The sequence below is a fragment of the Pteropus vampyrus genome, unplaced genomic scaffold, assembly GCF_000151845.1.
Source record: "Pteropus vampyrus isolate Shadow unplaced genomic scaffold, Pvam_2.0 Scaffold15, whole genome shotgun sequence".
Taxonomy (NCBI): Eukaryota; Metazoa; Chordata; class Mammalia; order Chiroptera; family Pteropodidae; genus Pteropus; species Pteropus vampyrus.
In genome coordinates, this window is record NW_011888796.1 from 9,968,491 (window position 1) to 9,994,617 (window position 26,127).

General features: G+C 37.9%; 1 protein-coding gene across 1 annotated transcript in view; it reads right to left on the reverse strand.

The window, feature by feature from the left end:
* Positions 1-4,251: 4,251 nt before the first annotated feature.
* PELI2 (pellino E3 ubiquitin protein ligase family member 2) overlaps positions 4,252-26,127 on the reverse strand; it is a 161,223-nt gene continuing 139,347 nt past the window's right edge. The window contains exons 3-6 of the mRNA XM_011385138.2: positions 24,999-25,100; positions 16,406-16,603; positions 14,615-14,803; positions 4,252-8,956 (exon numbers count right to left, since the gene is read on the reverse strand). Of these exons, the coding sequence (XP_011383440.1) occupies positions 8,390-8,956; positions 14,615-14,803; positions 16,406-16,603; positions 24,999-25,100 (1,056 nt within the window). The 3' untranslated portion in view covers positions 4,252-8,389. The remainder of the gene's footprint in view (positions 8,957-14,614; positions 14,804-16,405; positions 16,604-24,998; positions 25,101-26,127) is intronic.

A 26,127-nucleotide genomic window follows, 5' to 3' on the forward strand; every position in this document is an offset into this window, starting at 1 on the left:
CTTTGGGATGACCAGTTCCCAGTGCTGAGATTTGCATCCAGCACACCTGCCTCCATGTTCATGTGGTTTCTAGTACTCCCAGTGAAACCCAGAGGTGGGGTCCATGCTGCCTCTGCTACCTTGGGGCCAGGTCGCCTCACCACATCGCAGTTGGTGCCTGCCCGTGGGGTGTTGGGAGGGTCAGGGAAACAACAGGTAGGAGGCAGGTTGAGAATGCAAAGTGCAAGATGTAATTTGTTAGCACTGTGAGTTAATAGTCTTATCTGATGTGAGTGCTAACGCCTGCGTAAGACAGGCTTTGGAGAAGGAAGAGGCTGAATGTTAAAGTAACAAGTAAATTATGCCTCCCTTCATGAAAAAAGAAAAAGCTCCTATTTCTTGCTATGGAAGAGAGAAAACAAATACAAATTAAGAACAAGAGCGACTTAGAGCAGAGCTAGTTACTCTACGAGAAGTTTGAAAATGTGTACCAGGGTAGAATCATCATAACTTTATATAACGGAGGTGGCTATTATCTTCCCAAAAGGGACTATGAGCGGGGGTGGCTCCATAGTGTAGTGGTTAGCATGTCTGCTTTACCCTCAAGGCCCTGGATTAGCGCCCCAGGTGGAGCCACGGACAACACCCTGGGCCGGGTGCACCCCGTGAGTGTGTGAGAGGAGATGCCCCGCCTTCAGAGATCTGGTTCCCCCAGAGATCCAGTTCATAAGGGGAAATGGCAACATCCATAGGTCAGGGGTGGAAGGGGGTGGCGGGAATTAAAGAGGGGGGAAAAAAGGGACTATGAGCACGGGGGGGTTATATTTTATTTCCTCGCTTTGTTTTTCCTCTGCCTTATTATTCTACTGGAGAAATTATGTGGGTTATCAGAGAGAAAGAAGAAAAAAGACAGTACCACTACGCAACAGGCTGTTACTAAGCCAAGCAGGTTGTTACTAAGCCAAGCAGGTTGTTACTAAGCCAAGCTGGTGATAATGGAGAGGTGTGTAGCATTTAGGAAGATATGCAGTGATGATTGACCAGAGTAAAAAAGATTTTACTGACAAGCCAGTTAGATTCTGTTAAGGACTTGGCACTGTCTTTCGTTGAGACGTCACACTCTATTTTTGAAGACAGTTTTACGGGCTTTTCAGAAATTAAAATAGCAAAACAAATAATTACATTAATGCCTATGCAGATGTGTTGGTGTTGTTAGTCTTGTAATATTTTAAGTCCTTTGCATAATTGAATTAAGCAACATGAACTCATAATTCTAGAGCTAAAGGCCACTGTCATGCCAGCAAGAGAGCAGCATTAGCAAACAAATTAATTCCTGGGTAAACCTGAGAGAAAGGAGTTAAGGCTTTGATTCAAGATTTATTATTTTCAAACCATCTCCCAGTTAAATTAAAGAGATATCTCCTGGGAGGAAGCACTGGAAATCAGGGTATACTGGAAACCAGGGGAACCTCTGTCAATGCTAAGTGCCCCACAGAAGGAAACATCTCTTGAAGTTGCTGACCTGCCTAGTGAGAAGCACATTGTGCGAGTGTGGGAAGAACTGATGCTCAATTTTGAAAGAGTTTGCCATTTTTTCCCCCTTCATGACCTTGAGTGAATGACTTTAGCACCTTTGAGCAGGGTGCTGCCTTTCTTGCACTATAAAAATAGCTATTATGTCTATCGATCATGCAGAAGTGCCACGAGGCTTAATTTATTAGTTAATGTTTATGTTACATTCTGCAGCTCTTAGATGGAAGGTGTTATAGAAATGCAAAGCAGCAATATATTATCTAAACATCTGCCTCCTCAAATAGCTCTCTAGAAAGTGTTCATTGCTTTAGCACAAATGATTCCTCCCGAAATTTGTCTAGGTCTTCCTCAACCAATAAATCGTTTTCCCCGCCTTTCAGGACACAGAATCTTGGTGCAATGTACTTGCTTGGCTGTGCTTTCCATCTTGTCCCTGTAATGGTCACTGTAGAGGCCGCTCCCCTGAGTGTGTGCACTGCAATTATTTACAGGTCTACCTTTTTTCTCACTACCTCTGCCCTCCTCATTCTTTACTCCAAATAGCTGTTATAATTTGGCTTTTCTTTTGATGATTAATTTTACATATGGGCATATTACAGCTAACCAAAGGGCTTGGTGTTTTAAAATTTGGCAATAAAACCAAGAGAAGTCACTTAAAAAGTTCTGGAAAATAAAAGAAAATGAAAAAAATAATCTGACTAGTCCAAGTTTGAAAGTGTTGATGAGATGAAATTAACTAACGAATTGTTAAAGATTATATTGAAGATTACCTCTGCTAGTATTAAGGCTGTCCATAATTTTATTAACACTCTGGCAAGTACCCAAGAGCACATGGATATTTATTTCTATAGATATTCTACAGTTCCAATTCCATCTGCTGGATTTAAGTAACTTCTTTTCCAAACACAAGTAGAGAAAAAAAATAAATAATAAATTTTATCAACATATTGTTTTCAAAGGTTTTCCTCTTCCCATATTTTTACTTCTACTTCAATTTTGAGAGTATTTTCTTTCTTTGCATATTATTCTTCAATTCTGTTTTTTGTGTTTATGGGCGTGTCTTAAAATGGACCCAGGATTTGTTTTAATCAGGTATTGTAAGATGTCTATTTCTGACATCTCATATGTGCCCTTTTGTGTCTGGCTTCTTTCACAGAGCGTGTTTTCAAAGTTCATCCAGGTGTAGTATGCATCAGCCCTTCTTTAATTTTTTTGAGCCAAATAATATTCCATTGTATAGATATATAACATTTTGTTTATCGATTCATCAGTTTATGGACTTTTAGGTTGTTTCTACTTTTCAGTTACTATGAATAATCCTGCTATGAACATTCATGCACAAGTTTTTGTGTGAACATGTTTTCAGTTCTCTTGGGAATATACCCAGAAGTGAAGATGCTGGGTCACATGGTAACAGTGTATTTTACCTTTAGAGTAACTGCCAAACTGTCCTAAAGCAGTTGCACTATTTTATAATCCCACCAACAATGTATGAGGGTTCTAATTTTTCAACCAATTGTCAGCACTTGTTACTTTCGATTTTAGCTATCATAGTTGGTATAGAATGGTATCTCATAGTTTGTATTTCCCTGATAGCTAATGATGTTGAGAATCTTTTTATGTGCTTATTGGTCATTTGTATATGTTCTTTTAAAAAATATCTATTTGTATCTTTTGACCATTTTTTAACCGAGTTGTCTTTTTATTGACGAGTCATAAGAGTTCTTCACATATTCTGCATACAATTCCCTTATCAGATACATGATTTACGACTATCCTTTCTCATTTTGTGGACTGCTTTTTACTTTGTTGACAGTATCCTTTGATGCAGAAAACATTTTAATTATGATCAAGTCCAATTTTTCTTTTGTTGCTTGTAGTTATATTTAAGAGACCATTGACTGACCCAAGGTCACAAAGGTTTAGTTTTCCTCTAAAAATTCTATAGTTTTAGCTCTTCGATCCATTTTGAGTTAATTTTTATATTTTGTATGAGGTAAGGGTCCAACTTAATTGTTTTACATGTTGATATCGAGCTGCCTCAACTCTATTTGTTGAAAATACTATTCTTTCTCCATGAATAGTCTTGGCACCCTTGGCAAATGGGATGTATTTTACACTTATAACTATGTTTATCTGTAATAACACATTTTACAATTCATGGCATCTTAGATTTAATAAAGTATGGGACACTTGACTCCTGAGATAAAAGCCTATATAAATGTGCATTTTCTTGGAAGTAAAAAAAAAAATCTTTCCTCAATAATACTAAGACTCCTTAAACATCAATGTGATGGGAAAAATTTGTCATAAATATATATATTTTCTTACAAAAGACTATTTGTTTAAGGCTTGAAGGCTGATACATAATCCTTACATTAAATGAGAATGAAGATTGTCACAAAAGTAACAATATGACTAATGATCATGAACAAAATCCATTAATTCTACAAGCTAGGTTAAATGTTCCTGAAAGTTAGATTTATTTGACAGCGATGTAATGTCACAAAAAAATAATAATAAAGCACCAATGAAGTTTTTATTATTAAAAAATTAAGATTTTCAGTATCTGGATTTTAATATGTATGATGCAGAATATAAAAAAAATAATAAGTTTAATTGTTTGGGATCAACTTGAGGTCTGAGAAATGAAAAAAAAAACCAAGCTTACTTTTCTATTAACTTCCTACTCAATGTCCTAATGAACCCATGATAGCCACAGAGTCTGAAAACAACCAGTCATAAACATACTGAGATTCGTTTAATAGTTTTTGAAGAGTTTTCCTGTAAAATGGCTTGTATTTCCACAGGTACAATAGTGAAGAAATAAACTTTTCAATTTGACATGAAATATAAAAGAACAGTTTTACAAATATAGCCATAAAATTTAACTGCTCATAACACTATACGTGGTAAATATGATCACCCCTTAACTTCTAGACTATTTAATACAGAGAAGCAATCTGTCATCTCGGTTAAAATGAAACAACTTCCCTTTCACTGAGTTTATTTTTGTTTGTTTAGAAACAGTTAAATAGAACTGGAAAAATATTTGCTTTTCCCTGTCTTCCTCTTGGGATTCTTCATGAAGGCTAAGACTTACTTGAGAGGATATAAGTTTTACAAAAAAGAAATACTGAAACTTTTGTTTTGCTGCTTCAATTATGCTTACATTCTTTTAAAAAGATCCTAAAATTTTCTCATTGGCCTTTGGGTCATAAAGAAACGATCACAGGGCTGTGCTCCATTTCTAGCACTTAAGGAGAAACTTCATATCCTCAGCCCAGGAAGGCTAAGTTGTGGGGATATAAGATTGACAGGCAAGGGAACAGAGCTGGATCTGGCTTAAAAACATGGTTCTGTGGTTTGTCTATCAAATTCCACTGTCACAAGGCAGGACCGCATGAAGATAACTAGGTTTCAGCCAGCATTAACGATGGTGTGAGCATAATCCTTTCATGCAAATCCAGAGAACAGAATGGCTTTAAAAAAAAGATCAAAATCATAGAACGGCAGGTATCAATTCTGTATGTTACACTTAAGGAGGAAGTTTTCCTTAAACTCTCAAAATTGCCCAAATAACAATACTGAGCTCCCACATAAGCAAAAATAAAGCACTGAAGCTTTCAGAGTTCTCAATTTTCTTAACACAGTATATGTATGTAATAACTTAATTTCCCTATTGATACTGGAAATAAATTCTACAATCATTTGTATGCCAGTTCCTGGCATATTTCTGCATCCAGATTCATTAGTCTCCTTAATGGAGCCCATCATTTTTCCAATGGCTTTCTCCTTTCCCTAAACCCTAACCCTGAAATTCTATAACCAGTTAATATCACGTGGCTTCCCTGAGGCACAAAGGTACCAAACTCTATAATTAACTATCGAGGAATGATAAATATGCTCTCTATTTATATTAAAAGATTTTAATTCTTTTGGGCCACAGTGGGGGTGGGGGAGTGCACCCAGAAAGCTTAATGTTTACTCTGCAGTGTGAACTGTAGCCCTCTTTGCAAAAAGCAGAACCAAATAAGGGAATGTTAAAAGTTGAAGCATGCATGACCCGGCAGCACCTATTATTAATAATAAAAAACTCCGGACTAGAAAAATATTGAGTTGTATCCCATTCGTTCTGAATCATTATTTTTTTCGTAGTAAGCAGACATAAACAACTAAAAAAAATAATGTCTATGGGAATATCTGGGGCTGACCTGGAAACCTATTCACAAAAGGCATTTCTGTCAGACCCAGATCAAGATAACTGGTTAGCAATTTCTTCACATGGGGGAGTGAGACTCACCCTTTAATGTGATGGCAAGCAAGACGAAAACAGAAGTGACCTTTGAGAAGTTACTTTTTCTGAACTGTATTACTCTACTTTGGTGAGCTAGAGTTTTTTATTCCTAACAAACTAACTTGCTTTCAACTCTGAAAAAGAAATCTCATTATAAGGTGATCTTAGTAGAAGTGGTCAAGATGAGCACGGTTTTCTTTCTGCAGACTTGCCCCCTCTCTGGGGCAGGGTGGGAGAGGACCTCACTCAGAAGTCAAAGGACAGGATGGTTCACTGTTACCCCTTCCAAGAGTTTGGAATCTATTACCCAAATTTCAACTTACATGTAGTTATCCAAGTTTACTAACAGTTAAACTTTTCAGGTTGGAAGATAATTTTATTTTGGGGCAATCTGTTGCATGCAGAACTACTAGACATATATATATATATGTGTATATATATATATAATTCTTGAAATGGCAAATTTTATCAGAGCATAACTTTCTGGAAAAAAATTTTTTTGAAAGGTAAAACCTAGCATTTCTGGATGCAAGACCATTTACCTTACAAGATGCTTTTAGAATATAACAAGACTCCTCAAACCACTTTCTAGCTCTGTAGCAAGAAAATGGACCTTGTGCCTCCTTTATCACTGTGGAGAATTGCAGACTGAAAAGACACCAGTGAAAGCTAATCATTGGAGACTCTGTCTGGCTAAATCAGAAGGTATTTGACATATTATTCGTATGCAATTTCATTGTTTTCTTTCTTTTTCTATTTGCGGGTAAAGTAAGCTGTACAGAATAGAGTAGCTATCGACAAGAGGCCTGTTGTTAAATTTTCACATCACTTAAAGATTACCAAAACAAAAACGCCTCATCATAAACAATAATCTCCACTGAAAAGTAAAGCTATTTTAAAACTGAGAGGCTGAACTTTTTATATATTAAGTCAAATTAAGCAGCAGCAATCAAGAGTAATATATTTTATCACTTTAAGGAAAAGGACATTTGAAATGGGTTAGAACAATTGAAAACAGGCAAAATATTTGCCAGTAGGTAAAACATGGAAAAACCAATTCAAGTACAGATATAGAATATTAGCATATAAATTATATATCTTTACAAAGGTAAAAAATGTAGCACAAATGTGCAATGGTCAATTTCAGAGGATGTTAGTTTAAATAAATACCTGCTCCAAGTGGTAGGGGTCTATTTCATCTCAGCCAGCTCTGGCATTCTCATGTCCTAAAGGATTTTACATTTTGGGAGTAGTAATACTACTGGTACCACACAGAATGAGCATTCAAGAATTATTATTCCAAATGAAATGAAACTAACAGAGAGGGATGGTGACACTCATATGAAATTCTGATTTAATTATTCCTCAGTGAACACTCATTTGCTCTCTTGAAATCAGGAATTTCAAATTATCTCTGCAGATGTACCACTTGGTGTTGTATATATCTAATGATCGCATTTAAATTTAGTTTGATTTGCAAACATTTTCAAAACTTACAGGGCTCTGTAAGCTGCGAGAGAAGGTGACAGATGGTGGAAAGGGGATGAATAAAAATGCCCCATATCATTGTGATATGTTGCTGTTAGGCTCACAGAATTTTGGCTTTTTTTTAAGAAGAAGAAAAAAAAAGGTATGAAATCCCAACAAGTGGTTTTAACACATAAAATCTCATTTTTAATTGCTCTTAAATCTTAAAACAATTCGGTAAGCAAATAAACTTGATCTTATAGTACCTAGGCCATGTTTACTGCTGCAATCATCATTCCTAGTTAATGAATTTTAAGAGTTGCTACATTTTAATCACCCAAACAGTTCTGGCCATACAAGATGAGTATCAGGGACAAACCACAGTAGACAGAAATAACAAAAAGCAGACTTAAAAAGTCATGGAAAATTCTTTGTTTGAAATGCCAAGGTATTTGGAGAATGTGTGTATAAAATAATAAAATTCCACCAATGTTAATTAAAAGAAAATATGACAAGATACGGATATTCTCTCACCCGAAAGGTAAGAAAAATAATCAGGAAAAAGCCCCAGATTTCAAGACAACCACCTGTGCCTACGGTCTCCTGTCCACCAACATCATTTTATAGAGCCGCCCCCTTTGGTATCTGCAGATTCTACCTAGCCTGTCAAGTATTTCCAGACATTGCAATGTCTTTCAGGTAATACCTACACCCCACAGCTCAGAAGGCTGCACATTAAAAGCCAACCACTTTTGAACAAATTTCTTCATTTGTAAAATATTATTTAAAGTTTTGTCCAAGACCACAAAGGAAAAAACTTGTTTAAAAACCAGAGGTTAAAGTAAAAGCATGGCATTTTAAATCCAATTATTACAAAGATAGTGTGGTTTGATCAAGCAGACTTCAATGACGATGCCGCTGTTTTGAGCATGCAACACACCACTGATATCTGTTAAATTCCTGGTATGTTTCATCGCTATGTCCCCTCTTTTCTCCCAGCCTCGGGCCCCCCTCCCCTTAATAAACAGCATTATAAAAAGGTAAAATCTAGAGTTAGTGGCAAAAATCTTCACAGTAACTTGTTAATAAAATCGTAGATGGCTGTCAAGGGTATCAGTCAACTGGACCCTGGAAAATTAATTTGATGCAGTTCTGTTCCCCAACCAGCTGCGTGGCACAGAAAGGGCAGGCAGCATGAAATGCGTGAGTTCCATGAGGCAAAGGGATCTGAGACCAGTATTTTGCAGACTTCTCTGAGCACACGTGTCCACAAGGGGTGAAAGCGTGCGTTGGCGGTCCTGCGTCGACATAAAATCCTGCCTCACAGCCGAGCCACAGAGGTACGTAGGGGCCCACTGCCCTGCACATGGGGCACTCCCTCTCATTGGCCTCCGTGTCACTCCGGTGGCCCCAGTTGTGGTACCCGTGCACGTGGCCACAGCTGAGGTATGCCCAGGGCTGCTTCTCCTCCACCACTTCCTTCCTGTTGATGCTGGGGAAGGCCAGGGTGTTGAGCCCCACAGGGCACTGTGGCCGAGCGGCGTTGATCTCCTGCCGCAGGGCTTCTATGTGTTTCTGCGTTGGAGCGTGGAAAAGGCCATCTGCTGTTCTCCAGAGAAGAGTGGCCCCGCACAGGTCGATGAGGGAGCCATCCTGCAGGACGTTGGTCTCCGTTTCCACCTACAACAAGTATGACAGACACGCCTTTTAAAAGCAAAATTCGACAAATCACTCTAACATTCTTTCCTCAAAATAAATAAAAAACGCCTCTGAGGCAAACACGGGGAGGCAGTTCATCGCATTAAAAACAGGACATGGGGAGTAACTTACCCTCCCTGAGCCTCAGTTTCCTCATTTGAACACCGGATACAATACATACGTGCCACAGGCACAACACCCTAAGCACGATCTCCCAAGCTATACACCTTCAATTCAGGTAGTGGTAATTTTAATTAGTAAAAATGTCCTTAAGATTTTTATTTGCTCTCCTTAAGACAATAACAGAATTCCTCTTTGATCTCATCAGGGACAGGAGACGTCCTCCTGGTCCACCGGGAAGACCCATACTCATTTTGACCAGAGCTGATCCAGAAGCCCCCGTGGGGTCCCGCAGCAGTGGTCCACACAACTGTTGGTGACACTTCGCTTCAAACAATCTATCTGTTATCCTAAATTCCTAAGGCTTGGAGCAGAAATGTTCACTGGGAGCCTTCGTTTTAAAAAGGATAGCTGTGCTAAGCACCAGGTGCTCCCAGGACTGATGAACAGCTGACGAGAAGCACTGCGAGACAGGACAGCAGGAATCTGACTGCTGCCTCCACGTGCCGCACATCCTCTCAGCCCTGTTGTACAAAGGCCGGTAAAACCCTACCCTCATCTTGAAGAGCCTCGTTCCTTAGTAGTGGGAACCAGACAGGCTCCAGCCGAAGGTCAGTCAAGTGCTCAAGTGCCACATGAGGCCATATCACCAGAGCTACGAGCGTGGGCTCTGGAGCTGACTGCCTGGGTTTGAATCCAGCTCTGTCACTTTCTAGCCGTGATGTCACCTTAGGCATATACTTAAACCCCAGGTGCCTTGGTTTCCCCTTCGGTAAAATGTAGATTAGGGGATGGTGAGGGTTAAATAAATTAACATAAAGTTCTCAGAACAACCTCTGGCATGCAGTAAACACTGTGTAAGTGTTTGCTACTGTTACTCTGATAGAAGATCAAAAAAAATTGTTTAAGGGTTTTCCCTGAACGGATTTGAAAAAGATGTCGTCAGGAGTCAGTGGGTGGGATAGGAAGCACGGGAAGGAGGCATGAAAGGCCAAACACCATGAGCACTGAGGGAACAAGGCGTTCCTGGATGGAGTGCCGGGTATGGGGGGCAGGGCCAGGACAAGAGGCCCAGGCAGGAGAGAGAAGTCGGCTTCCGTGCCCGGAGGGAGTCACTGGGGAGTTTTAGGCAACTATAATAGAACAGCACTGCCTTTCAGAAGGGTCAGGTCCCGTCCAGAAATGTGGAGGATGGACTGGAGGAGTATAAGACGAGACATGGGGAAAACGGTAGGAGTTCTCTCTCCAGGCAGAGAATATCAGTGGCAACAGATAAGAAGAGGCACAGGAATTGAACATTGAGGAATAAGACTCAACAGCCTGATGTAGGAAGAAAGATTTTAATGTATCTAGCTTCATTGCCTATGTAGAATGGGGCTTTCCACAGATAGGGAGTCTAGGAGAAATGGCACATCTGGGGGAAAAGACAGAAGGGTCAGCCTGGGGTGTGTAGGATCTGCGGGCTGTGCAGACTGTTCGCCGTGTAATGCACGGAAGGCACGTGGGACTGCAGACTGAGACGGACCGGACTCAGGGAAGCGCATCTGGGATTTATCAGCATCTAGATGAAGCCCCCGAGTGGATGAGACTGCCCAGGCAGGGTCCCTGGGAGGGCACAGAGGCTGAGGACAGATCCAGGGACCCACTCCACTAAGGCAGGGATGCACCAAAGCAACCAAGGGAAAACAGAGGTACAGGAAAATAGAAATTGTCATTCTCTGACTCAAAGGACTTGGCTCTCCACTGCTCTCAGGATGAAGCCCAAACTTCTTAACATTCACCCTACGGCCACTTGACTTCTACAGCTGTGGCTCCTGCCTAACTGTGAAACAGGACTGGCCCATGCTGAGAGCACTGAGTTCGGTCTATGAACAGGCCAACCTGGATGGCCCACAGGCATGAGAACCAGTGCCCTCTGCCTCATTCTCTATCACACCTCAAGCCAAATCTACCTCTCAGTTCGGCAAACTCCCACGTATCGTTCAGGTCTCACTGGGGTGTCTCTTTGCCTAGAAGTTTTCCTTTAGTAAAGAGAACAGCCCCTCCCTAATAAGAAAGTATCGAATATTAGTAGTTAGAAAAAGTTAAAGTCCAAATTAAATGACAAATCTTAACACTGACAAGACAAGCACTGTGACTCCTTTCAAACGCCTTGTTAAGTCTGCCGAAGATTCCTCCCCACCCCACGACTACACCGAGTACCCCACAGCCTCTTCCCCTCTCACGGGGTGTCATGAGGCTGTCCTCCCTTGCCGACGACAATAATTCTCAGAGGAGGTCTCGTCTGAGCATGAAACTGTGCCTAAGAGAACAATTCCAATGGGGCAAGAAACTGGTTTGGTGGTGGCTAACCTGGCTAAGGGGTGTTCGACGACCCCTTCTTTCCTTCCTGCAGGGCAGTGCTTGGTAAACCACATCTCATGAATTTTGAGTATATGGTCCTTTATTTCCCACATACTCTTGTCTCCCATGTATAGGACAGGTGGCCCTCTGAGGGACTCCTGTATAACTGTGTTCATTGCACAATAGCCTGATGAAGTGCTGCCACACCTGTGACCTTCTCCAGACCACACCATTCGCGGGCAGAGCCCAGGACATCCTCCTCACTGCTGGACCTCAGCTCCCAGCCCCTGCTTAGTCCTAACAACTAACCAATATGGACCGTTACTGTGTACACCACTGCTCCAATCCCTACTTATTATAACAATCCTAGAAGATATGCACTAGCACCACTCCAATTAAATGACTGTGAGTCCAGGCAGAGAGGTCAAGTCATAGATTTAAGGCTGTGGAGCTACTACATGGTAGAATCAGGACTGGAACCTACAGCCTGACTTTGGAACCATTAATACATAGTGGCCACTCAAACAGTAGCCTGTTTTCCCTCTTAACTGTTATTTCTTGTGTGCTATCTCTATCTGTGAACAAAATGTATAGTTTTTCTCCAAAATTCAGCATGCGAAAGGCAGCATAGTCAAGATACCACTGTGCAGAGGCAAGGGTTCAGATTTTATTTTTTAATTCTATGAAGAAAAACAAAAGGCAAGGAGAAGTCACAAGGAATAGACAGGGTTCTGGAAGTAAGAGAGTTGAAACCCAATGGCCCCTATGTATCAGACAGCGAAGCTTCATGTAGAGAATTCAAACCCCGTCCACCACTTGTAAGCAACGGACAACCTTGTAAACCCTGGTTGCTCCCTCTGTAAATGGGAACAGTAACAGCACGGACACAGAGGGCTGCTGTGAGTAACACCTGAGAAATAACTAACATAAAGCACTCACTCGGTAGAGCTTGCATGTACTAACACTATGGTTATTTTTATAATTTCACTTAAAATTAGGTAAGCAAACCAATTTAACTGCATTTACCTAATTTTACACAAACCAATTTAGTTTAATAAAATACCTCAAATATAATTTGATAAAATACTCAAGAGCCTACTAGAGCGATATTAAAAATGTTACCATATGTTGTCATTAACTAGGTAAATGAGTAGGACACAATTCAAAGTTCATTCGCCTATTTCTCAGGGCGTTAAGCTCCTGAAAAGACATTTCTACCACATTTAAGTATGTTGAGCAAGTACAAAGGACCAAGGTTTCATCATCTGCTGTATTAATGAGCATCTGTGGTGATTTGTTGTTAAAAACACATTAGCATATTGATCCACGTTAAATGCTGAGTATGATATTAATACAAAACCTTCTACCAGTAATAGCTCCACACTAAGGACAGGAAGCAACAACTGCTGTCATAACAAACAAGTATTCTGGACCTCTAGCTGATCTCTTCACTTTCCATATTTTTATATTAAACTGCAAATGAAGAGGACTGCCAGAGACTGTTCCCAAAATCTAATCTCCAGATAGACATAATTTATATGTCTATCCCAGCAACGTGCACAGGACAAGAGTCACATGTGGCAAAGAATCGGTAGGTTTTCGTCTCAGACAAGCTGTTTTCCAAGTTAACAAGAGAGGACTGCAGGAGGAGGGTCCCTTTATGCCCATGGTGTCCCCCACAAGCCCAAGACCAGACTGATGGAAACCTGGAAATCTTTACTGTTGGCTGGGTCAACTGTACACTAATGGCAGGGCACAACTTTATGTAGATCTAAGGGTCCCTTACAGGGGAGATTTCAATATTAGTCTATATTTAAATACAAAAATAGCTTATTGTTTTAGTAGCACCGTAAACTTCTCTGGCACACAGCTGCTTGAGCTGGGCACTACACGATCACTAGAGTGCACAAGACACACATCCTGGGACGTGCCGTCCTGGATAAGCAAGGCCTTTGTGGATTGCTGTGTATGCTTTATATTGGCCCAGGGAGGCCAATGCTCTGGTGTGAACTACCTCAGATGAGAGCCAAGTGTGACATCCATAAGAAGACACTGAGTGGTGGCCAGAGGTCCACTCTCAATCAGGGGGACCTGAGTTTCTATCCCATCTGCTGCACTTCTAATTCTGTGACATTTAGCAATATTTAGCCTCTCTAAGCCACACCTTCCTCATCTATAAAAAATGAGGACAATTCCATTTCTCTGACAAGGCTGCTCTCCTTTTTCTATTTAAAAAATATCTGGTTATCATCTTCTCTCTGAAAAATGCTAGATCACATCCTCTATTTCCCTATTTTTTTCTGTGGGGGTTCTGAAGAAAACATTTGCTCTCTCTTCTTCTAACTTCTACTTAACAATTAATTAAAAGTACTGGAGAGGAAAATTTGTTTTGTGCCCCACAGCTACGGCAAGATCAGAAACCCAGAGCTGCCCATTTAAGGTAAAATTATTTTCCATAGAAGAAAGGGTTAAAGATCCAACTGCTTTAGGGCATTTGGGATACATAGTAATAGTCCTAGGAAAATATTAGCATGCCAAGTCAATGTACTATATAAATTATTTCAAGTAAAAAGCTATAACTATGATTTTGGTGATTTATATAGGGAATTATGTATTAATTTCTTACTATGAACTCAAGAAAAAAGCTAACTTAATTATCTTTTAGTTCCAGAAAGTCTAGTAAATAATTCTATAATTTATAGTTTTCACTAATTAGTCTTAGACTGCTTGGAATTTCTCCAAATTAGCAAAGCTTTACCTAAAAGTAAGTTTCTTCTTTTTTTAAAAAAAAATTATTTAATTTATTGGGGTGACACTGGTTAATAAGATTATATGTTTCAAGCGTACAATTCTATCATCTGTATATTGCATTGTTCTTCTTAAAGTGAATTTAAGTGGAATTTTGTGGTGAAGTATATAATAAAAGATCATCCTCTTAAGGTAGTAAGGAGCAAAAGATAATTTTCCTCTGCTACGGGAAAAGCTTAATCTTTAAAGGAAATAACGCCATTTCTCTCTTACTTTCGGGGACTTGCAGAATTCTCATTCCCCTGGATCAGTAGGACACAACGCTTGTACCTGTACTAAGGTTCTGAATTTCAGGGGAAGAAGAGGACAGTCCTCGAGTTAGGTTTTTGTAGGTTGGTACATTTTCCAGTGGGAAGTCCACTCACTCACCAGCTTTCCCCTCTGCTGGGCCGACCTGGTTTCTCGCAAGGTGTACACATCTCCACAGACAGAGATCTCGCGCCAGACCCCGGGCTGGGACTCTTCAGTGAAACCCCCTCTTGGATGCATCACCAGGACGCCGTTTGTAGTGAGTCCATCCATGTGGCCATCGGGGTTTTTCCATTTTGCTGCCTTTTCCTGGAGAGCAGAAAAAGCATGCTAAGATTATTTCAAAATGAAGAGATTCTAGAATCCCTTTGAAATATTGGATAGGAGCAAAGGGGAGGACAAGTGGTGAATTTTCATTTTCTATTTAAAGCCAATAATCAGAAGGATAAAATATGCAATTAGCCCAACAATATAAAAGAAGTGGTAAAACAGATGAATAATTTATCTCCAGAGACACATTATATTTATCCTGGGAGCTTAAAAAAATAACCCGTCGCCTGGGCCTCTCCCTTAGAGATTCTTTTTTAAAACCCGCTACGTGATTCCAGAATCTCGTGTGCATTCCTCAGTTCTATTTGTGCAGTGCTTTCATTCTACTATCTAAAGATGTTTTATATGAAGTCATTATCAGGAAAACACACAGAAGGAAGGAAAAACATTTTTATTAAACATACAAAAGTTTAACAAATGTTAAGCCAACAATTTGTGGCCACTAGGTTTTCATACAAATCGGTGATTATATCCTCAAAAGTGGAAGGGCACAAGCAGCTTGATATAACGGCAAGGCAGACACTTGTGGATGCCTGTGCCATAGTGATTTTGGCTACTCTCTTGGAGACAGAGCCAGATATTGTTCACATGACTCAGAGGTAAATCCCGATGAGCATAAACCAGTTATGACAATCCCAGCCCCTTGCCAATGACAGGTTTAGGGGTAGGCATCTGGCTGAGTTCTGGCCAATGAGACCGGAGTGAGTCTTCTGGGAAGCTTCTTGGAAAGGTTTCTTTGCTTTACAAAGAGGCGAGGAATAAATAGTGCCTCTGCCGCCTCCTAGGCTGGAAGCTGCCCTGCTGCGGGGGATGTGTGGCAGTACAGGAGCCATCTCTCACCCACAGCAGACCTTGCCTGAGAGAGCTGACGTGCCCGGAGAGGCAAAGGACAAGACAGAAAGAACCTGAGTCCCTGGATGTCACAGAACCACTGAATTAACCAATCATGCAGCTGGCCTTCCTTGGCACTCCCTGTAATATGGGATAATACATTTTTATTATTATTTAGGCCATCTGAGTGTTTTTTATTTTTCTTTGCCCTGCAAAAATGTCCTGATTCAAAGAAAAACTATGTCAAAACTAGATATTCACTAAAACTTTTGGGTTTCATTTACATGGAAACCCCATGAATGCAGAGATTTTAAAACTGTTTTGTTCTCTGTGATGTCACAACTATAACAGCCAATATGGAATATAGAAAGTGAATTTTTTGAATGAATGAATTAACATTTTCCTTTGAACTCTAATTATCTAAATTTGACCATTTTACTTTTCGCTCTGAAATAAACCCCCTTAAATCTACCATAAATACCTTATGCATGATGTTAATATAAACTTTAAAAAAGAAATTTCTGTACATATTATAATTAATACAGCAAATACGACAAATAACAAGTAATGACAATTATTTTCAGATTTTAAATAACAGCTTTTCAATTGGCTGTCTGAATACTAAAATCTCAAAATTTAACTGCGGGGGGCAGGCATCATGCAAAGCAACGTTTTCAGCCACAATTAAATGTTATATATGATAATAATGCATGTTTTACTTGAAACAATGTGCTTATCAATAGTACTTACTCCAAGAAATATGTTTTTGGAAGAGTCAAACCCAGCTGCGAATATCCGTGCCGTATAAGGTTCATTCCTGTCACAGACAATTCTGCAGGCAAACCTGGATATGGTGCTTTGTGTAATCTGGGCTTCGTCATTGTTCTGGCTGCCAGAAATCGTGTCTGTAACCACGAAGTCGATCGGGCTTTCGGTTGATCTGCCCACCTAAGTAAATCAAAATACTCATAACTCACTTGAAACGAGTGTTCAGGATGCCTTTTAACATTCATTACCTCTGCTCTGAAGGTCAGAATTTAAAGAAAAAAATTTTAGTTCTGCTTCTTTTCTTGTATGACTGAAGGAGATGTTGCAGTAACCAACGACCAGATTTTAAATGTTAAGAAAGAAGCTTAACTTTCTATTCTGGAGGAGGAAAACAGGTCTTACCCCCAAAAGACTATCTCTTGGATCAGGCAGAAGGATTACTTTCATGGCAAATCGTATGTGTGTGTCTGCGTGTGTGCATGGCAAATTGTGTGTGTGTGTAAGGGAAGCCAACAAAGGAACTCTTGCCACCTGTCCCCCTCCTCCTTGCCCAGCTCCAAGGACTGGGTTTGCCCACCAAGTCAATCAACCAGCGACTCACAGCACAGAGCAAGGACAGACCAAATCCAGACATACACATCAGGTCCCTGTTATACCATTCCTCGGTGTGAGAATGACGCAACAGGCTATACAAAACAGCCCCAACTTTGAAATGCAAGCAAATGAAAGATTTAAGAAGCTGGTCTTAACATTTCAATTTTGGATTTTTAAAGAACTCTCTTGGGAAAATCTAAAAAGTTGCCAATAATATGATATTGGCTTACTTTCCTTGGAAAGTTTAAAGGCTGCCAGAAAGAATGTATTTCATTAGCAAGATCTTAAGAGTTCAAGTAAAGCTTTTCATATTCAATAAATCCAAATAAGACAGGCACTGCTCTGTCCTGGGAAGTGGGAGGAGTAAGCATCTGTTTACAAAAAAGGAAATTCTCAAGGCAAATAGTAAAACATTTATGTAATGATGTGCTATGAATCTCTAACTGGAAAACAGTGATAAATGTTATATATGGCAAAGAGACTTCCTAACTTAAAATCATTTATATGTAAACGAATCATTTCTCACTAAATATATTAATGTTCTAACAATAATGTCTTTCATTCTGAGGCTGCCAGTGGGAAGAACATGGAGCCCCTAGATGTGTACATATAAGGCCCACAAAAGTCGATTTTTCAGCTATCTTTATCTTGACCTCAAAATTCTATTTAAAACAAACACTGTAATACACTTTTAATCCAAATGAATAAAGGGAAAGTATTTAATAAATCTTGCATAATTTAGTTCTATTTGCTTCCTGGAACAATATTAAATTTCTTTTGTAAATCTCACATATACATTCTCATGCATACACTATCTTGTTAAACCCGCCAACAACAGACATTTATTTTCTCTTGTTTTTTTATGAAACTTAGTTTCTTGTCTTAATGAAATGTGCCTGGAAAAAATTAAACCACTGGGTTCATTGAAACTCATCAACTTAAAGAGATGCATATTGCCTGAATGTATGCATTTTAGGTTTAGAAAACATATAACTTGTTTAAATGCATACATTCAGGCAATATGCATCTCTTTAAGATTTTCTTAGATTCCACAAAGAAGTGATATCATATAGTATTTGTCATTGTCTGACTTATTTCTAAACAAATACATATGCAAAATATTTCACAAATATAGAAATCATAAAGGAGAAAATAAAGGCTACTCCAAACTCAAGAACAAACCCATCCTGAATCTCTATTACAATGAAGCTTAGGAATGAAATGTGAAGTTTTAAAACTGCCTGGTCATCACACAAAACCCAGAGTTATCACGACGACAGTCTCTGATCTAATTTCTGTCACCTCCACAGAAAAGGGCAATCACTTTCAAGTTCTGTTATAAGCTCGAAGCTAAAACCACACCCTAGTAGAATGTCACACAACTGTTCTTTGTCTACAGAGATTATTCTCTTCAAGAAAGGCCATTCTGATTTTACTCCAATGTATTAATGTCTTGATGAATTAACTGAAATTGACTGTAAAACATGACATTTTATTCCAACTGAAACATACTGCTAGGATCAATTATTTCAAGCCATGATACTTATCTAACTGGTCATCTAAGATTTGTTTATCAACTCACTTCCACTTACATCTGTAGAGTGCTAGAAAAATTTTATACTTTAGGACACAAATCTCATGTTGTTTTTTCCCAGGAAAAATCTGAGCCATTTTCCTACCGAAAATTCACCCAATGTGGAAAACTTAGATTCTTTTGACTATTGACATTTTAAAGGCAGTCGTGTACACAAGCCAAGATGCTTCTGAATTTCATCTGATATTCTTATAGTGCGGGTATTCATGTAGCAGCCCTAGGGAAATTTTACTCCTTACTACTGACACTTACAGACACATCATCCTTTCATTAAAATAATGAAACCCTTCCGGGCCAGTTGGTAAATAGCCCCCTTCCCTTCGCTTTCTGTTCTCTCCCTAGGTAATCTCATCAAATCCCATTTATTAGCCACAAAGCCCTGATCTCTCCCCCGAGCTTCAGACTTTATATCTTAATATAAATGAGAGAAGTTTGGGTTTGCCTGGTTGTCAGTCAAAGTCAGCACAGGTAAGATGGTACTGAAGCACCTGAAAGGGCCTCCCTCACATTTCCCGGATCAATTCTTCCCATGTCCCTGCCTCTGCAACCTTCTTTTCTGACTTCCCTCCCATGACAAGGATGAAATATTGCTGCTTCCACCCAAGACCAATCTCTTCACTAATGCTTGGGATCCCAATATTCTCCCATTTCCAAGGACTTTGCTCCTGTTATTTGCTCCTGCCTTCTCTCTCTCCTGAATCCTCATTTTCTTTCTTGATATTGGATCAAGCCATCCAGCTATCACATTCTGGAGCTTCTTAAACTGTGACTCTGTAAGGCAACGGACTAGTTTTGTTTGCTTTTTAAATTTCAACTTGCCACTGATACCTTTTAAAAAAAAAAAAACAATAAAAATGACTAGTAGAAAAATGATCATCTGCTTGGATGTTTCAGGAATATGAAGCTGCTACAACAGTTTCCAAACACCTCCTCCTCTCATTTTCCTAACTCATCTCACTCTGTACTGTTAACAGACACTTCACTGCTATGCTGCATATAGTTGAGTAGCACCGCTCCAGACTAGTCTCTTATTTTTAAAAATGCTTTTCTTTGCCTGCAAGCAACCCTCAAGCTGTAGTCCCATTTCTCTGATTCACTTAATTGCAATACTTCTTAAAAAAACCCATCATTAGTTACTACTGCCACTTCCTTACTCATCCCCTTAACTTCTCCCTCAGCCCACTCCAACTGAACTTCTCAAGTGAGCTTCTCTCCCACAGCTCTACTGAAACCACTCTTGCTGGGATTTCCAGGGCTTATAACCAGCCAGTATATCCTGGTCCATTTGTACCTGGTATTAAAATAATGAAACCCTTCCAGGCCAGTTGGTAAATAGCCCCCCTTCCCTTTGCTTTCTGTTCTCTCCCTAGGTAATCTCATCAAATCCCATTTATTAGCCACAAAGCCCTGATCTCTCCCCCGAGCTTCAGACTAGCACACTCAATCTCCACTTGGATATCTAATAGGCATCTCAAGTGCAACATGTTCCAAACAGAACCTGGATCCCCCTTCCACCCTTATATTCCCTGTGTCAATGACAGGCATCCAATTTGCTCAGGCTAAAAATCAACACCCCAGAACTATCCTTGATTCTTTACTTTCCTCTACACCCACGTTTAACTTTGTGTAAATCCTGTCAACTTCACCTCCAAAACACATCTTCGATCCTTCCAACTTCCCCCACTTTAGTTCCAGTTACTAACAGCTCTTAATTAGATTGCAATACCTTAGCCTCCAAACTAGTCTTCCAGTTTTCACACTGGCCTCCTACATTCTACTCTAGACAGTTGGAATTACATACCTCTCTCTTGCATAAAATCCTCCAACAGCTTCTCCGAATTCCTAGAATAAAACCTAAGTTCCTCACTTGGTCTAAAGACCTTTCCTCTCCAAGGTCACCTCATTTTACTTCCCTTCTTCTTCACTCTGCTCCTGCCATGGGGCCTTGGTACTCTGCCTGGAATATTTGCTCATTTGTGGTCTGTTTGCTTCCTCTAGAATGTAGGCTCCATGAGAGGGAAGCCTTAGTAGTCTATCTATAGGAACTAGATGAGTATCTGATACATAGTAGGTGCTTAAGAAATGAAACTGATAAATGGAAGATTATGACAGTGAGCTTGAACCCTGTGAGACAGATACATAAACACACGTACACACAGTTTTAAGAAATAACTATTGCAAAAATGTTGATATTCTTTGACATTTTTCTCAACTACACAGATGCTAATGTTACCATCTAAAACTATTATAAACCAACTAAGTTAAAAACCAAACAAACAAAAACTAAAAACATAAGGCATTGCACCACCCAGGTTCAAAGCCTATGAAACTGAGAAATCAGAGGGGAAAAGACCACTAACACCGACTTTGGGACCTGGTCACTATCCTTACCCTCATGATCAGAATGTATTTGGTGTCACACTTCACTTTAAAGACTTTGTTATTTCATCACTTCCTTTGATTTATTTCATAAATGATTTTCTTCTTTATATTTTACTTTCGCAAGAGTTATGCTCTTTTCTTTTTTCTCTTTTTAGTTATCCCTACTCTAGAAAATAACTAACATCTTATTCTGACTATATTAACTCGGAGTTTCTCACCCTTAACCCATCTGTTAAGTTCAGATCTAGTTTTGATGTTCTTATTTCAGGCAGTAATATTTCGGAGTTCTAAACCCTACTATCTGATTCCACGGAGGGAAATGCAACACAAGGGCTCTTTTTTGGTTCATTCTGATGTTCTGATTTTAAATGCTCAATTAACCCAGAAATCACTTTTAATATGCAATGGCTAAAAGGAACAGACCTTAACACCAAGGTGTGTGCTTCAGAAATATAAATGCTACATTGCTTTTAACTCCATGATTTTTTATCAATGGTCAGTTTTGGATATATAAACTTGTTAAAGGAAGGAAAAAATGAAAACTTTGATTTTTCAGGGACTTCTAAGAGTTGCTTAATTCTATTCTGTTTAGAGTGATCTGACATTAATCTTCCAATATGTCCAGTTAGTCTGCTAATGGAATGAGATTATTTTAGTAAAAGTGACAAATGTGTTAGGGTTTCTTAATTAAAGTCTATACATTCTTATTGAATTACCGCGCTTTATTTAAAAAGGTTGAGTGGTACTACACAGACGATATAGAATTCAGGAGACCAAAATCTTAGTTCTGCCACTAATGCCTTTTCTGCCCTTAGTTTAAATTACCTTTCCTTTTAAAGACCCAGATTTCTTAGCTATGAAATTAAGTTTGAAACTAAGCTATGCAATTGGTTTGGCATATGGTATTTCTCAGTGTGGTCCACAGGGCTCCTGAGATCTTTTCAAGGGGCTAGGTCCATGAAGATAAAATTGCTTTCATGATAATAAAAAGATGTCATTTGCCTTTTCTACTGTGCTGACACGTGTTCCGATGATGCCAAAGCAATGATGTGCGTTAGCAGGAACCCAAGCAGTGGCACTACACTGTACTAATGGTCATTGTACTCTTCACTGCCATGCACGTGCAGTTAAAAAAAAAAAAAAATTCCAATTTCATGTAAGTATGCTTTTGATGAAGCAGCACAAAATTATTTTTTTAATCTTGAGTCTTTCAATATTCTGTGTAACGAACTGGAAAGTCTGCATAAAGCACTTAGAAGTTTATGATACTATGGACGTTTCTCAAAAAATGAAAAGTAAAACTACCATGTGATCAGCAATCTTACTTCTGGGTTTTATACAAAAGAACTGAAATCAGGATCTTGAAGAGACATTGGCTACCCCCATATTCACCGTAACATTATTTACATTGGCCAAGATATGAAAACAGCCTAATGTCAACAGGTGAATGGATAAAAGAAACTGTGGTACATACATACAATGGAATATTACTTAGCCTTAAAAAGAAGGAAACTCTGGCATATGAGACAACACAGGTGAATTTAGGGGACATTATGCTAAGTGAAATAAGCCAGTCACAGAAGGAGAAAAAAATGCATGATCCCACTTATAAGAACTATCTAAAATAGTCAAATCCATAGAAACAGTAGAATGGTGGTTGCCAGAAGCTGAAGACAGAGGGGAGTGAGGAGATACTGGTTAACAGGATAAGTTCGTTACACAAGGTGACTAAGTTCTAGAGATGTGCTGGGCAACATTGTGCCTACAGTTAAAAGTACTGTATAATACACTTAAAAATTTGTCAAGAGGGTAGACTTCATGTCAGGTATTCATACCATGATTAAACAAAAAAAAAAGGTCATTAACAGGAGCTGAAAAAAATCCAGCTCAATCTTTAATTCATTCTACATTTGCAGAGATGAAAAGGAAGAAAGTGAACAACTGGAATAGAATGTGACTGTACAATAGTGAAGAATACACTCTTTATGTCAGAACGTGTCACTAAAGAATAGCAATGAAGTAACATATGCCATCACAGTAAGTTGTTAATTTTAAGTGATAAAAAATGTACTACCTACAAATGTAAAATTTTCTTGATTCACTTTTTTAGTACTGAGAATCTTCTCTCTATGTAAAACGGTAAAAAATCTTACAAATGGAAGATATATAATTTTAGAAAGTATTAAAAATTTATTATGAAGACCCATAAAAATATCAACAGGGAGGTATACACATATTTAGGAAAAGATTTTAGTAGAACAAAAAGAAAAATACATTAAGATTATAAAATGAAATGGCATGAAGAGTAAAACCACTTAATATTTTGTCTAAATATGATAAAATCTTACTTTCGAGTTCCAACTGGCACTTAAATAACTATGTCCCTATGACTGTGATGATGACTATGACTCCACCTATCTATCTATCTAGTACTGTTTTTTTAAAAATAGCTAACAAATTCACAAGATTCAAAACAAATCAAAAAGTGTGAAATACCTCCAAATGTATCACCTGCCTTGTCCTCTTCTCCAACAAGCAACTGCTTTATTTAATGCATATAGCATTATTTAAATAATTTAATTATACTAATTTAATAATTAATACGCTATTTAAAATTTAACATATTTAATAACATTATTTACTTTATTAACATTTAACATTAAGTAATCTTAACTGAATATAATACTATCAATGGCTTAATATATTTAATAATATTAATATTTAATTCATTAAATAAATTTGGAACTCTTTCCGCATATGTAGAGCTTTTTCTCGTTCTGTTTTATAGCTTTGGAGGCCCCCACTGCATGCTTGTCTCCAAATTCACAGAACTAGTCCCCTACTGAAGGACATTTAAGCTATTACACTATGCTTGGAGCAATAACTTGGTAAAAATGTCATTTTATGTGTATGTAGGGATACTGTAAGTCTTCAGAAAGAGAAGAGCTTTAGAAAGAGAAGAGTTAAGTCTAAGAACATAAGTGTTTTGTATTTGTCATAGGTATTTCCAAATCAACAACCCACAGAGGTCATATGATGTAGGAGAGTGTCTCCCCACATCTCTGACAAATCCTTTTGGATTTCTGCTAATCTTTTAAGTGAACAATAGTATCGCTGTGTGATCTGAATTCACATTTCTCTCTTTATAAGTGAGGTTGAACATATTTTCTTATTTTTGATGTTATTACATGATACTCTGACATTTATTTCAACATCCTTTAATTAATCATTTAACTCCATACAGAAATGCAAAGCCTCACGGTTTCCAATCTGTGCTTAATTTTTTATTTCATTAGCTTTAATTTTAATTGGCTATTGTTTTAAAGTACCAAATCTTGGAAATATTCTCTTCTTTTTAAATTAATTGACTTTTTCCTTTACTACGTCCTCCTGCTTTCTTTTGATGCCTTTCCGGACTTTCTATTATATGCTACTAAAATTATTCCTGCACTTGTCCTCTACTTTCTTACTGTCATTTTTTAAAAAGGACTTTTTGCGATAAATGTTTAGTGCCTTGATTTCCTTCCTCCCTCCCTCCCTTGCTTTTTTCTTTCCACATTATAAAGGCACTTAAGTTTTTACATTTCTTTTGAGTATGATGTTGGTCACATCTCATGAGTTTTGCTATATGGTGTTACCATAATTATTTTAAAAGAGGCCTATAATTGTAATTTTGATGTCATCTTTGATCCAAGTGTTATTTAGGAACATGTTGGCTTTTAAATGTGGCTGGCTATAAAAATTTTTATTCTTGTTATTAAAGTCTATTTTTATTGCATTGAGATCTGTGACTATAGCCTCTCTCTACATATTTTTGCAATTTTAGAACTAAGTTTTTTCTTAGTCTTTCAAAAACCAAATAGGAATAATTTTTATGCTATCCTCATCTCTTTCTCCTTGGGTACCACCAAACGCTAATGTACCAGAAGTTCTGATTACATATCAAAATAAAGAACTGAAGGAAAAATGTCCTAAAATTTCCATTAAAAAAAAGGAAGATGTTACCTGAAACATATCCGTATCTTTATCATGTGTGTACTCGACCACCACAGTCTGATTCCTTGACAGAGTGTACGATATACTGTGTTGACCTTTGCAGCTGATAGCCTAATAATGAAATTAAAAAATATTCATTACAATTTAATTTCAACAACTTAACCACACTCCTGTTTGTAGTTAAGAGATACCGTCCTACCAGCAAAACTCAACACAAGCCAGCATTTCCCTACCAGTCAGAGCCTGTGCTGAGCAGCCAATAGTCACCATTCTGGTTTTACCAAATATTCTATGTTAATATGAATAATACTGTACTTACATCAAATCAAAATTAATTTACTAGTTTACAAAACTTAATTTAAATCATATTCCCGGAAAAACATACACTTTCTCTATGTTTCTTTAACTCAATGATAGGATTTTTAGACTAATATAATTTATTTAAAATTTTAAACTTTATTTCACATTATAACAACTAAGTCAATAATATTTTGTTATAGTTATTTTTCCTACATAATAGATTATAATCATAGTAATTATAATCACAGTAAAAGAATCATTGAAGTTATAAATGTTCTATAAGAATTTCTATATAATTCACTTTTCTAGACAATGATAATTATATTTATACTCTGTTCTACATCTTACTTAAATCTTATATAAGCAGTTGCTTAACCAAGATACTTATTGAATTAATAATAAGTAAGGTAGCTAAGTTAGTTTTATCTTTTATATTTTTAGCTAAAGTTAATAGTCTTTTACAAAAGAATCTAGAAACCAATAATACAATGTTATTCTTATTTTCTCCATAATGATATATTTGAACATATCTTAAGTTGTGGTCACATACTTTTAAATTTTAAATTAACAAAGGCGTTTATTTAAATTGTACTCCAAATTATTTCAATTACATTTTATCCATTCTAAGTTATCTTCATTTCTACTGTTTTACATTAAGCATAATAAAACTTTAATAAGCCTATCTATTAAACATTTACTGAATGATGATACTGTACAAAGAGTAAGAAAGCATTTGGAAGTAACTGGACATATATAGCATGTTAATGAAAATGTCTGAACATTTATATTTGACCAATATAATTGCTTAGAGTAATAAATAGTACAAGATTCCAAATCA